At 51.1% G+C, this 14,447-nt stretch overlaps 1 protein-coding gene and 1 long non-coding RNA gene across 4 annotated transcripts in view; one reads left to right on the top strand and one right to left on the bottom strand.

The window, feature by feature from the left end:
• Positions 1-2,102, top strand: part of LOC309523104 — a 101,441-nt gene extending 99,339 nt beyond the window's left edge. Inside the window, exons 2-3 of the long non-coding RNA XR_014215252.1 lie at positions 939-1,278; positions 1,862-2,102. This is a non-coding gene — a long non-coding RNA (uncharacterized lncRNA). The remainder of the gene's footprint in view (positions 1-938; positions 1,279-1,861) is intronic.
• Positions 1-14,447, bottom strand: part of CERS4 (ceramide synthase 4) — an 88,289-nt gene that overhangs the window by 57,204 nt on the left and 16,638 nt on the right. Inside the window, exon 1 of one of the 3 annotated variants that reach the window (XM_082206561.1) lies at positions 10,949-11,096. The exons of 1 other annotated variant lie outside the window; for it this stretch is intronic. Coding sequence is in view for 1 of the 2 variants with exons in the window: in XM_082206559.1 (XP_082062685.1) it covers positions 10,579-10,616 (38 nt within the window). In the remaining variant the exon portion in view is untranslated. Of the gene's footprint in view, positions 1-10,578; positions 10,632-10,948; positions 11,097-14,447 lie in introns of those variants that run through there. One more of the 3 variants, XM_082206559.1, reaches the window with a different exon arrangement.

The following is a 14,447-nucleotide window of genomic DNA, read 5'->3' as shown; positions in this document are numbered from 1 at the left end:
AGGGTTTGCGAAGCGTGCTTTCCTCTTAGCGCATTTCTCCCTTGCGTCCTGAGTTCGAGTGTCTTCAAAGTCTATGACACCTTTGGCAAAGGCTGTTCTCCAACTGGAGCGCTCGCAGGCCAGTGTTTCCCAGTTGTCAGTGCTTATACTATATTTTTAAAGATTTGTTTTGAGGGTGTCTTTAAACCTCCTTTGTTGGCCACCGCATTACGCTTTCCGTTCCTAAATTGGGAATAGAGGAGTTGCTTTGGAAGACGAAAATCAGGCATCCGCACAACATGACCGGTCCAATGAAGTTGATGTTGAAGAATCGTCGCTTCCACACTAGCGATCTGTGCTTCTTCCGGCATTCGTTCGCCTGTCCTCCCAAGTGATGCGTGAAATTTTTCGGAGACACCCTTGATGGAATCTTTCGAGGTGTTGGCGTTTATAATTCACCCTCCTCCTCGGTTTCTTCGTGTTCTTGTTCTCGGTGTGCAAAACTGCCTTGCTCAACGCAGAAACACATCTCAAAACAGCGGAGGCGTTGCGAGCTCCTGAAAGAACTTGATAAACCCAGGATCCTTTTTTTATGGCAAACGTTTCGTTCGTTGTTCCTCGCACTTTTGATCCGCCCGCCGCTAGCATGTGGCCGCTGGAAAGAGGCCTAGGAGGAAGAACAGCCCTCGGGATAATAGAAATTTTCCCATGCGAGCACTGCAGTAATTCCTAGTGGGTGGAGCGGGAGCATTTCACACTGTGCCGTTTGTGCACATAGAAATAAGCTCCACGGAGATCAGTCGGAAATTGTAGCTTTAAGCACATGAATAAAGCAGCACAGAAGGAGTGGGTTTGTCTGCACATCGCCACACGGTGTTGTCTTGCATCTAAAGGACCGCTGAATAAAACATTTTTTAAAAAGAGAATAGGGCAACAAGCTGGAACGTGTTCCGGGGAAGAAGATGCCGAAATAATGACAGAGGGAGTGCTCGGATTATATTCTCGGCACGCGTCCCACTGCTTGCTGCAACACCACAGAGAGGGATGGTAGAAGAGGGAGCCTCTGGGCATATGCAGAGGGCATGCGCCTCGCGCATCACCGAGGGACCACAGTGGACACTCCCACACCTTTGCAAGGTTCAAGAAGCCGGAAGGCGCGAGTTCGAATCAAGTGCCGCAGATCCTCCAAGGGTCCCTAATTTTCCAGGGGCAGCCCTGGGTTAACAGAAGCCGTCCCACTTTCTAATTTGATCCAGGAGCGTCCTGCTTTCCCTAGTTTCCTCAGAGAAATCAATAGGAGTATAGCATCTAGATCAAGGGAAGTAGTAGTGCCACTGTGTTCTGCTCTGGTCAGCCCTCACCTGGAGTACTGTGTCCAGTTCTGGGCACCACAGTTCAAGAAGGACACTGACAAACTGGAACGTGTCCAGAGGAGGGCAACCAAAATGGTCAAAGGCCTGGAAACGATGCCTTATGAGGAACGGCTAAGGGAGCTGGGCATGTTTAGCCTGGAGAAGAGGAGGTTAAGGGGTGATATGATAGCCATGTTCAAATATATAAAAGGATGTCACATAGAGGAGGGAGAAAGGTTGTTTTCTGCTGCTCCAGAAAAGCGGACACGGAGCAATGGATCCAAACTACAAGAAAGAAGATTCCCCCTAAACATTAGGAAGAACTTCCTGACAGTAAGAGCTGTTTGACAGTGGAATTTGCTGCCAAGGAGTGTGGTGGAGTCTCCTCCTTTGGAGGTCTTTAAGCAGAGGCTTGACAACCATATGTCAGGAGTGCTCTGATGGTGTTTCCTGCTTGGCAGGGGGTTGGACTCGATGGCCCTTGTGGTCTCTTCCAACTCTAGGATTCTATGATTCTATGATTCTAGGAGGGTACGGAGGTAGGTGAGCCCCAAGATGTAACTATACAACCTTTAGAAGACATCTGAAGGCAGCCCTCTATGGGGAAGTTTTTAAATTAATGTTTTATTAAGTTTTTATATATTTTGGGAGCTGCCCAGGGTGTCTGGGGCAACCCAGTCGGATGAGGGGAATATAATTGTTGTTGTTGTTGAATAAAGGTAAAGGTAAAGGAAGGGACGCGGGTGGCGCTGTGGGTTAAACCACAGAGCCTAGGACTTCCGATCAGAAGGTTGGTGGTTCGAAGCCCCACAATGAAGGGGTGAGCTCCCGTTGCTTGGTCCCTGCTCCTGCCAACCTAGCAGCTCAAAAGCACCTCAAAGTGCAAGGAGATAAATAGGCACCACTCCGGCGGGAAGGTAATTGCCAGAAGCGGCTTAGTCCTGCTGGCCACATGACCCGGAAGCTGCACGCCGGCTCCCTCGGCCAGTAAAGCGAGATGAGCGCCGCAACCCCAGAGTCGGCCACAACTGGACCTAATGGTCAGGGGTCCCTTTACCTTTAAGTTTTAAGTCGCCTGGGGCAACCCAGTGAGATGAGGGGGTGTATAAATATTATTATTATTATCGAATAAAGGTAAAGGTAACAGACCCCTGACAGTTAAGTCCAGTCGTGGCCGACTCTGGGGTTGCAGCGCTCATCTTGCTTTACTGGCGGAGGGAGCCGACGTTTGACCGCAGACAGTTTTTCTGGGTCATGTGGCCAGCATGACTAAGCCACTTCTGACGAACCAGAGCAGTGCATGGAAACGCCATTTATCTTCCCGCCGGAGTGGTACCTATTAATCTACTTGCACTTTGACGTGCTTTCGAACTGCTAGGTTGGCAGGAGCAGGGATGGAGCAACGGGAGCTCACCCTGTTGTGGGGATTCGAACCGCCAACCTTCTGATCGGCAAGTCCTAGGCTCTGTGGTTTAACCCACAGCGCCACCCGCATCTGTTATGGAATAGGACGTCCCTATTCTAACCCAAGAAGGATTTTAAGGTATGAAATGTGCAATTAGAGTGAGTCATCTGGGGAGAATGCACTGACTGTGATTCTGGAATATAGGGAAGTTTCGTCTTCTGAGTCAGAGCATTCACTGATCATAAGAACCCAAGACGCGCTGGGTCAGCACAAAAGCCCACAAAGTCCAAAATTTTCTCCTGGATGCCAGATTCCCCAGTGATAAGTCTGCAAAGGCACTGAGTGCGCACTCCGTCAATGGCTGCTAGCCATGAAGGCCTGGCTGGATGAACCATTAAGGAAAATAAGCACAAGGGAAAGGGGGACGCCACAGAAATTGAAAGCCCTTAACGGCCTCAGTCCAGTATATCTGAAGAAGCGTCTCCACCCCCATCATTCAGCCCAGACACTGAGGTCCAGCTCCGAGGGCCTTCTGGCAGTTCCCTCCCTGCGAGAAGCGAGGTTACAGGGAACCAGGCAGAGGGCCTTCTCGGTGGTGGCACCCGCCCTGTGGAACGCCCTCCCATCAGATGTCAAGGAAATAAACCACTATCTGACTTTTAGAAGACATCGGAAGGCAGCCCTGTTTAGGGAAGTTTTTAATGTTTGACGTTTTATCGTGTTTTTAATATTCTGTTGGGAGCTGCCCAGAGTGGCTGGGGAAACCCAGCCAGATGAGCAGGGTAAATAAATATTGTTATTATCTGTAAATCTGGGACTGTCCCTGGAAACTAAGGACACTTGGAAGGTCTGAAATCTTTGGCACTTTGCAGCACTTTGAGAGCCCATCTCTCACTTTTGGGCTGTCCGCATTCCCAATTTTTCTGGCTCGAATATTATAGAACTGTAGAGTTGGAAGAGACCCCAAGAGTCATCTAGTCTAACCTGCTTGTATGCAGGAATCTCTTGTCTAGAGTGCGACTCAAACCCAAGACCCAGCCACGAAATTAAAAGACGCCTGCTTCTTCGGAGAAAAGCAATGACAAACCTAGATAGGATCTTAAAAAGCAGAGACATCACCTTGCCATCAAAGGTCTGTATAGTTAAAGCTATGATTTTCCCAGTAGTGATGTATGGAAGTGAGAGCTGGACCATAAAGAAGGCTGATTGCCAAAGAATGGATGCTTTTGAATTCTGGTGCTGGAGGAGACTCTTGAGAGTCCCATGGACTGCAAGAAGATCCAACCTCTCCATTCAGAAGGAAATCAGCCCTGAGTGCTCACAGGAAGGACAGATTGTGAAGCTGAGGCTCCAAGACTTTGGCCACCTCATGAGAAGAGAAGACTCCCCGGAAAAGACCCTGATGTTGGGAAAGATGGAGGGCGCAAGGAGAAGGGGACGACAGAGGACGAGATGGTGGGACAGTGTTCTCGAAGCTACCAGCATGAGTTTGACCAAACTGCGGGAGGCAGTGGAAGACAGGAGTGCCTGGCGTGCTCTGGTCCAGGGGGTCACGAAGAGGCGGACATGACTAAACGACAACAACAACAACCCCTTGCCAAGGCTCCATTCTGATGAGACTTCATTGTCCCCATCCTTGAGGACGATATTGGGTCACACCAGGAGGTGCTGACTCAGAGAAGGCAACTCAACCTGCTTGAGGTTTGGCTACCCTGATCAGCCTATGAGATACAAATGTGTGATGCACAGTGAGTTAGGTAACAGCCCATTAAATTGCCAAAGGTATGTGCCTCTTTTGACATACATTTAACTCCATTTATCACAGACAATTTGGACGCGGGTGGCGCTGTAGGTTAAACCACAGAGCCTAGGACTTGCCGATCAGAAGGTCGGCAGTTCGAATCCCCGCAATGACAGGGTGAGCTCCTGTTGCTCAGTTCCTGCTCCTGCCAACCTAGCAGTTCGAAAGCCCGTCAAAGCGCAAGTAGATAAATAGGTACCGCTCTGGCAGGAAGGTAAACGGCGTTTCCGTGCGCTGCTCTGGTTCGCCAGAAGGGGCTTAGTCCTGCTGGCCACATGATCCGGAAGCTGTACGCCGGCTCCCTCGGCCAATAAAGCGAGATGAACGCCGCAACCCCAGAGTCAGCCACGACTGGACCTAATGGTCAGGGGTCCCTTTACCTTTACCTATCACAGACAATAATATTTACTTTTCATGAGCACCCCGTAATTTCATTTCAAAATAATAATAATAATACCGTATTTTTTGCTCTATAAGACTCACTTTTTCCCTCCTAAAAAGTAAGGGGAAATGCGTGTGTGTCTTATGGAGCGAATGCAGGCTGCGCAGCTATCCCAGAAGCCAGAACAGCGAGAGGGATTGCTGCTTCCACTGCCCAGGGATCCCTCTTGTTGTTCTGGCTTCTGAGATTCAGACTATCTTTTTCTTGTTTTCCTCCTCCAAAAACTAGGTGCGTCTTATGGTCTGGTGCATCTTATGGAGCGAAAAATTGATGATGATGATGATGATGATGATGATGATGATATCAACAAGCCACACTTAAATCCCTGGACCAAATAGTCCAGACCATATCGCGATTCGGTGCAGGTAGAGGCATCGATTTCAGCCCAGCGAGTCGAAGACAGACTGACTTCCGCCTACGAAGACGACGGTGAGGAAAACAGCAGTGACTATGAGGAAGAGACTCTCCCAGGTCCGAACCACTGTGGCATCTCTAGAAAGGACAGGGTAATTCCCCAGAGAGTTCCTGCCAGTCCGTGTGGGCAATATTGAGCTCGATGAGACAACGGTCTGGCTCGAGAAGTCGCAGTTTCCTGCAATCCCGTTTTTAAATGCTCCAGAACTGTGAGGAATCTTGGTTTGGGACTGCAGCTCCGCAGCGCAATGCAACCCCGGCGTGTGGAAAGTCCCGAGTTACAATCCTGGCGAGATCCCCGGTTAAAAGGATCTGGTTAAAAGTTAAAAGGGCTCGTATTTTGCTGCTCGTATTTTGTTAGCTACAAAGTGGAAAACCCAAGAATTACCAACAATAGAATAATGGCAGAAGAAAGATGATGAATTTTTCGGAGCTAGCCGACCTGACCGGAAGAGTCCGCAACCAGAAGGAGGAGGAGTATCAGGAAGAGTGGAATAAATTTAATGATTATTTAGTTAAATTTGTTAAGTTAAACTAACTGAAAATAGCTTGCAGATACCTCATGGGCTTAGGATTCTATTTACGTTAAGTGATGAATTAATATGTTTGATTCCATAAGGTGAAGATCTAAGGAGGTTAATGTTTAAGTTAAATTTCATAAAAATTGGGATTTGGAAAAGCGTTAAAAGGATATGCAACGAAATTCAACCAAGGGGAAGCGAGGAAGTCACTTAACAAAGTTAGCTGTAATTTTCAATAAGGCTATGATTTATGTTTGTTTGTCTCGTGTGTTTGTTTGCTTACAATATTGTGAAAACTAATAAAATTTTTGGGAAAATGGGGAAAAAAAGATAAAAGGGCTCTCCTTCGTTGGAGGTTTTTAAGCTGGGTGGTCACCTGTCACGGATGCTTGAGCGGAGATTCCCGCATTGCAGGGGGTTGGACTAGATGACCGCTGGGTTCCCCTTCCACCTCTACACTTTTTGATTCTATCTCCTTTCGGTCCCCTCTTCTCCGGGCTAAAAGTACCCAGCTCCTTCGACCGTTCCTCATAAGGCATAAGCAGATGACGAGGGGAGCTCTCTTTGCTGAAACCCTTACAAGCCTCTGCCAGTCAGACACTGACAAAGCGCTGCACGGACGCCATAATAAAGAACATTTCTGCCCCCATCCCCGCAAAAAAAAATATATACTGGTAACTGAAGTTTGGTGCTGGGAATTGTAGCACTGTGGCCCTCAAACTACAGTTCCCAGGAGGTCCTTGCATGCTTTAAATGCGCCCAGCCTAAGGCACATTAATCAAAAGCCTACTCTGAGTATGTTAAGTCAGATACAGCCTAACGCAGCGGTTCCCAAGCTGTGGGTCCCCAGATGTTGTTGGACTACAACTCCCATCATCTCTGAGCTCTGGCCTTGCTAGCTAGGGGTGATGGGAGTTGTAGTCCAGTAGACCTGAAGGAGCGTCTCCACCTCCATCGTTCTGCCCGGACGCTGAGGTCCAGCACCGAGGGCCTTCTGGCGGTTCCCTCCCTGCGAGAAGTGAGGTTACAGGGAACCAGGCAGAGGGCCTTCTCGGTGGTGGCGCCCTCTCTGTGGAACGCCCTCCCATCAGATGTCAAAGAGCTAAACAACTACCTGACATTCAGAAGACATCTTAAGGCAGCCCTGTTCAGGGAAGTTTTTAACGTGTGATATTTTACTGTATTTTTGGTTTCTATGGAAGCCGCCCAGAGTGGCTGGGGAGGCCCAGCCAGATGGGCGGGGTATAAATAAATTATTATTATTATTATTATTATTATAGTTCAACAACATCTGGGGACCCACAGGTTGAGAAAGGCTGGCCTAACGGATGGACTTTGACTTGTGCCCTAACAAAAATTAACGGTATTATTATTAATTGAGTTTATATACCAACCTATACCCGGAGGTCTCAGGGCGGTTCACAAAAAAGATCACAATATATATAATCAGAATAAAAACAACCACCCAATAACACACACACACCAGAAAAGAGCCACATTTTAAAAGGGTATAGGATTTCAAACATATCAACCAAATGCCTGGTTAAAAAGGAACGTTTTTGCCAGGTGCCTAAAGGTGTGTAATAAAGGCACCAGGCGAACTTCCCTGGAGAGAGCGTTCCACGGACGGGGAGCCACTGCAGAGAAGGCCCCGTTCTCGTGTTGCCACCCTCCGGACCTCTTGAGGAGGAGGCACACGAAGGAGGGCCTCAGAAGATGATCTCGGGGTCCGGGTAGGTTCATATGGAAAGAGCCGGTCGTTTTTTTAAAAATGGGAGAAGGGAATTAGTGAATCTATCCCATATTTCTATGTATAGGGCAGAGAGAAAGTGGCAAGAACCTCTAGCAGCTAAATATCTTGCGGAGGAATCCAGCCAAGAATTCAGGAGTTTTAGTCTTACCCCTCACACACCCCTCTCCAAAGAAGAGAGGTGGGGGGTTCGAGGCTACCTGGAAAGGTTACCTGATGACCTGCACGATTCCCTCATCATCCCAGGTGTGTGGCGGTGCAGAGGACAAAAGGCACTCTGCGGCTGCTCAGAGGCAATCCAGATGGGAAGCCAGCAAGCGGGATCCGAGTGCAAGATCCCCTCCACCAATGGGCATTAGTGCCTATTGCTCACTGGGCAGAGCGTGAGACTCGCAATCTCAAGGTCCTGGATTCGAGTCCTGACTCGGATGAAAGATCCCTGCAGCCCCTTCCAAATCTGTCTGTCTCCAGCCATGGAAGCAGAGCAGGGCCACCCTGGCTAGCAGCCATCAATAGGCCTCCTCCTCGAATTGGCCCAATCTTCTTTCAAGGCCACCCCAGTTGACGGCCACGCCCCCTACTGTGGCAGGGAGTTCCATAGTCTAACGCTGCGTGATGGAGGATTTTTTTTTTTGTTTGTCTGTCCTGAATCTTTGCAACACTGAGCTTCACTTCTAGTGTTATGAGAGAGAGAAAGGCCTCTCCAAAAAAATACATGATTTTAAAAGCGTCTGTGCTGTCACCGCCTCCCTGCCAAAAATCCCCCAAGCCTTCTTGTTGGTAGCCCCTTGTTATATATCTGTGCTCAGCCTACCTCAAAGGGCCAGGTCAGGTTCCGAAGGAGGCAGAACTACTTAAAAACTACCCCGAAGTCCTTGCAAGGAAGGGGGGGGCATGATGAAGATTCGATCTGCCAAAAGTGCCTGTTATGCGGGTGGCGCTGTGGGTCAAGCCACAGAGCCTAGGACTTGCCAATCAGAAGGTCGGCGGTTCGAATCCCCGCGACGGGGTGAGCTCCCGTTGCTCGGTCCCTGCTCCTGCCCACCTAGCAGTTCGAAAGCACATCAAAGTGCAAGTAGATAAATAGGTACCACTCCGGCGGGAAGGTAAACGGCGTTTCCGTGCGCTGCTCTGGTTCGCCAGAAGCAGCTTAGTCCTGCTGGCCACATGACCTGGAAGCTGTACGCCGGCTCCCTTGGCCAGTAAAGCGAGATGAGCGCCGCAACCCCAGAGTTGGCCATGACTGGACCTAATGGTCAGGGGTCCCTTTACCTTTACTACTAATGACGTCCCCCTGTTCTAAAAGTGTACGGCAGCACAATCAGAAAGCCGCATAATCCAATAGGCTCTAATTGTGCGATACGATCAATAACATAAGATAATCAATAACACGAGGAATCGAGACCCGGCGATTTCTGAAAGCCGCAACAGAACCTTTCAAAGAAACACACACACAAATCAAAACCGAAACAGCGCACCGGAGCTCAACAGTTTGGCAACGCCCGTTATAGGGTTGCCAACTTCATTTCCTGGCCCCGGCTCCTGCGCCTTTTGTGGCACATGTGTTACAGAGGAAACGAGGGAGGACACACACACACACTTCCCCTCCTTTTGCAGCACGGGCGGCTCTTAAAGGCGTAGGGGGAGGGCCGAAGGGGCACCAAAAAAAGAGTTGGCAACACCGCCAAATGGGAAGAGGCAGGGAGAAGAGAGCCCAACTTAGGCTGGCAGAAGCCTGTTGGGTTGGCAGTTGGACCAGTTCTTTTTCCAGGCACCGCAAGGCCAGCTGCAAGGGAAAGTTGGCGACTGTGGTTGTTGCCGGCGAATCAGCCCCGCCAACTGGGGGGGGGGAGAGAGGCTCTCCCGGCCCCCACAAACACCACCCACGTGTCCCTTTCCCCAGGGCAGTATCTTTGGCACGACCGGGCATGCCCTTGCCGTGCTGTAGCTTGCCCCCCAAATCGGGCACTGCCAGGCGAATCCTGGGCCCATCTCTTATCCCTTCTGCCTCGGTTGTCTCTCAACTTCCACGTGGCGGGATAACGGGGAGAGCCTGCCCCACGCTTAGGGGCTCCTGCTCCTCTTCGCCCACTGGCCTCGCCCCCAGGGCTGAGCCGGGCTGCTTCAGGCCCCTGCCCTCCCCAAAAGATTCCCTGCCAACTGGGCACTGTCGAACCGACTCGCTGCCAACCACTCACAAGGCCGAGTCTCTTGGAACAGCAAAATCCAGCCTGCCTTCTTCCTCCCTCCCTCCCTCCCCGCGCACGGCTCTGGCACTGCCAACTTCCCCACACCGAGAACAAGCCGTTATGTGCCAGGGCAGGGGGCGGTCCTGATGGCCTCTAGGTGCCCCTTCCCTGTCTCGATTGGGGCCTTTTCTCTCTCTCTCTCTCTGAGTGTGCCCTAAACTGTGCCAGCCCCACACTAAGGCCCATTCGCTACCAACACCCGCCCTCTTGCCTCAAAGCTGCCCAGCGACCACCTGAGGCCACCGGTGCCCTTTGTGAGTGTTTGTGGGGGGGGGTCTCTTCCAGCCCTGTCTGGGTGCGCCTTACCGGGTGGTACCCAATTTCTACCAAACCGAGCGCCCCTTTTTCGTCCTAGTTCAGCTTTGGCACTGAGCCGGCATTGCCCACCAGCCAAGAGACACCCTCTGGAAGGGGTGCCAACTTAAAATATCGGGGGGGGGGAGTTGTTTGCCCAGGTAATCCGTGCCCCGCATAATCACAAGACATGGCGCCTGCCCACCATTTGAATGGCAATGCCCATCAACTTTGTTGAGGCCACCCCCCTCAAATATTTTACTGGGGGGGGGGCCAAGGGACCTCGGCGCCTTGAGGTTGGCTCCCATGCCCCCGGGCGGCGCCCCCCCCCCATTCCCAAAAAAACCACCCTCCTCCTCGTCTTGACTCACTTCTGACAACCTTCCCCGCCCGGGTCTGCTGCGCCCATCGCCGTGCCCCCTTCTCCCGCTACCCAGATGTGCCCATGGAGGAGAGATGGGAGGCAGCGGCGGCGCACCCCCCCAAAGAACCCCCCCCCCCCACGAATCCTTGCTTAAGATCTAGCATTGTTGGGCTGTGCCAACGCTGATGCCCAGCTGGCGTTTAGGGAGGGAGAGCGCGACGCCGGCTGATGCACAGCCCTGGGGCGCTGTCGCTTCCAGAGCGCGCTGCCTGGGCACTGCCCCTTTTCCCCGGGGAGGGGGGGACCCTCCGTCTCTCTCCCCCGCCAGCCCCCCCTCCCCACGCCAGCCCCCCCCCCCCCGGTGCCCGCATCCAGACCTGCTGCTCCGGCGCGCGCGTCTCCGCCGCTTCTCCGAGGCGCCTTCCGTCGGCTCCGGAGTTCGCCGGAGCTCCGGGTCAGGGTGGAGGGAGACGGGGCGGCCCCAGGAAGGAGGAGCCCCGAGGAGGCGGGCAGAGGCGCTCTCGCTTCGCCTTCCCTCCTTCCCTCCCTCCCGCCTGCGCTTCCCCCTCCTCCGGGGCCGAGAGGGAGGAGCGGAGCCTGTGGATCATCGGGAGCGACGGGGAAAGGCGCCGGAGCAGCCGTGCCTCTGAGCGCGCGCAGAGCGCGGCCAGCCCCAAGCGCAAAAACGCACGCGCGCCCTGTTGTTGTTCTTGCTGGTTGGTTTGCTTGCTAGCTTGCTTGTTATGAAATAAAAAATAAAAATGTCGGATGCTCCCCGCGAGGGGGGGGGCCGCCTGGCTGGCCGTGCCTCTGAGCGCGTGCAGAGCGCGGCCCGCCCCAAGCGCAAAAACGCACGCGCGCCTTCTTGTTGTGGTTGGTTGGTTGGTTGGTTGGTTGGTTTGCTTGCTTGCTTGTTATTAAATAAAAATAAAAATGGGGTCGGATTCTCCCCGCGAGGAGGGGGGCGGCTGGCTGGCCGTGCCTCTGAGCGCGTGCAGAGCGCGGCACGCCCTAAGGTCCAAAACGCACACGCGCCTTGTTTGTTTGTTTGTTTCTAAAAGGGGCTGTTTCCTAGGATTTCTTCTGGGTCCTGGAAGGTGTGGAGTAATAATAATGAAGCAGGGCCTCTGAGCGTGTGCAGAGAGCTCCCGGCCCTAATGGCGAAAATGATGGTGCGCGTTGCTGTTTGTTTGCTTGCTTATTTTTAAAGGGTTTCCTGGGATTTATTCTGGGCACTCAGTTTTTGGGCCCTGGAAGGTGTGGAGAATGAAGCTGGGCCTCTGAGCCTGTGCAGAGTGCCTTTCACCCTCCCCAATGGATAAAAAAGAGGGTTGGGGTTTTTTGGGGGGGCTGTTTAAGAGAGGCTCAAGCATGGGAGTAGTCAGTAGGGACAGCTGCCTTCCGGTCAAGTAAATAAATAAAAATGCTTAACTAAAAGCAGAAATGGTAGATCTGAACAGATTTTTCTTGACACCTTAAGGCCAGAAGGTGTGGAATTAAGAATTTTTAGTTTTAATTATTCATATACCAGGTTCCCTTAGGTGGTGTTCATTTTTTATTTTTAATTTATGTTAAATTTATAGGCCGCACTTCATCTCCCATTTCATCCTCATAACAAGCCTGTGAGGTTGATGAGGCAGAGAGAGAAGAGGAGACGAAGAGTTTGGATTTGATATCCCGCTTTATCACTACCCGAAGGAGTCTCAAAGCGGCTAACATTCTCCTTTCCCTTCCTGCCCCACAACAAAAACTCTGTGAGGTGAGTGGGCTGAGAGACTTCAGAGAAGTGTGACTGGCCCAAGGTCACCCAGCAGCTGTATGTGGAGGAGCGGGGAAGCGAACCCGGTTCACCAGATTACGAGTCCACCTCTCTTAACTACACCACACTGGCTCTCAGATGGTAACCGGAAACCTAGAGAGCAAGTGGGGTCTTTAAGGGGGCTCCCTTGCCTAGGATTTCTGCTTGGCACTCGAGGCTGGGCCCTGAACGTTGCTGGAATAATAAGAATCACATAGTGTAAGGTTACCAGATTTTTTTCAATGAATCCGGAGACGGTCTTCAACTTCAATGGATTTCGTATGGAGACTGATTTGTAAATCTGGGGACTGTTCCCGGGAAACAGGGACGTCTGGTAACCTTATAGTGTCTCTGAGTATCTGCAGAGTTCCTTTTGCACAATTCCTATGGATAAAACACAGGTGGCCTTTTAAATATATTTTTTAAGAGGCTCAGTAATCTTGGGATTTATACTCAAGTCTCAAAACTAGACACTGGAAGGTCCGGTGTTTTGACAACAGCAGCGGCATGTTGTTGTTGTTTAGTCGTTTAGTCGTGTCCGACTCTTTGTGACCCCCTGGACCAGAGCACGCAAGGCACTTCTGTCTTCCACTGCCTCCTGCAGTTTGGTCAAACTCATGCTGGTAGCTTCAAGAACACTGTCCAGCCATCTCGTCCTCTGTCATCCCCTTCTCCTTGTGCCCTCCATCTTTCCCAACATCAGGGTCTTTTCCAGGGAGTCTTCTCTTCTCATACCATTCAGTAATCCAGTGACTGATGAAGCGTGTAGCGAAAGCTGTAATAGAGGCAAAAGATAAAGGGACCCCGACCATTAGGTCCAGCCGTGACCGACTCTGGGGTTGCGGCGCTCATCTCGCTTTATTGGCCGAGGGAGCAGGCGTACAGCTTCCGGGTCATGTGGCCAGCAGGACTAAGCCGCTTCTGGCGAACCAGAGCAGCGCACGGAAACGCCGTTTACCTTCCTGCTGGAGCGGTACCTATTTATCTACTTGCACTTTGACGTGCTTTCAAACTGCTAGGTGAGCAGGAGCAGGGACCGAGCAACGGGAGCTGGCCCCGTCGCGGGGATTCGAACCGCCGGCCTTTTGATCGGCAAGTCCTAGGCTCTGTGGTTTAACCCACAGCGCCAGTCAAACAGGTCTCCTTTTGCCCACTCGCATTATTCTCACCAGGGTGGCGGCTTTGATTTGCCTTCCTGTGGTTGATCCATGCATACGACTTCGTGTTTCCAACTCAAGACCCATTGAAGAACATCTCATCCAGTTCAATCTTTGAAAAACAGCTTTGAGAAACTTTTTCACATTTTCCAGTCTGCTACCCTTGCTACTGCTGGGGTTGCTGTTCTGTAATTGGACACGCTGCTTGTTTAACGGTTCATTTATCCAGTCTGTATACCATTTATTGCATATGTAACTTGTTAAGATACAATTGTACATTTATCCACTCCATGTTTACAGTATCTCCAGGCTTTGTTTTGCACATGACACCTTTGTTGCTTGAATGGTTACAAGTCTATCTCTATTCTAGCTACTATTCTAGTAAATTTGGTTTTCTACTTAAAAGCCAATTTGTGGTGTTGTTGTTTTGTTGCATTATTACTACTGTTACCACATTTGATACTTTGTGTATATACCTTGATATACGACAACTATCTTGAAATAGAGCGTTGCACTAGATACACTGTGAACACCCTTTTTACGTGTTATTCGGTCGCAGAAGTGATTTGGTCGTGAGAACGGCGCTGCAAAACAGAGGAGACCGAGTTTCGAATTGCAGAATTGTCGAGTTGGGCCAGAATGCAGGAATATTAAGCAATGCCCATATGGGAATAGAATCTGCAACCTTGATGTTACCAGCAGCACTATGCTCTAACCAACGGAGCTAGCCAGATGGCGCTTTTTTGTTGCTGAGTCATTTAGTCATGTCCGACTCTTAGTGACCCCCTGGACCAGAGCACGCCAGGCACTCCTGTCTTCCACTGCCTCCCGCAGCTTGGTCAAACTCATGCTGGTAGCTTCGAGAACACTGTCCCACCATCTCGTCCTCTGTCGTCCCCTTCTCCTTGCGCCCTCAATCTT

Source organism: Podarcis vaucheri, assembly GCF_965113315.1.
Source record: "Podarcis vaucheri genome assembly, chromosome: 18".
In the NCBI taxonomy this organism is placed as follows: Eukaryota; Metazoa; Chordata; class Lepidosauria; order Squamata; family Lacertidae; genus Podarcis; species Podarcis vaucheri.
The sequence above is the reverse complement of the archived record's forward strand: the minus strand, read 5'-3'. Positions and strand labels throughout refer to the sequence as shown.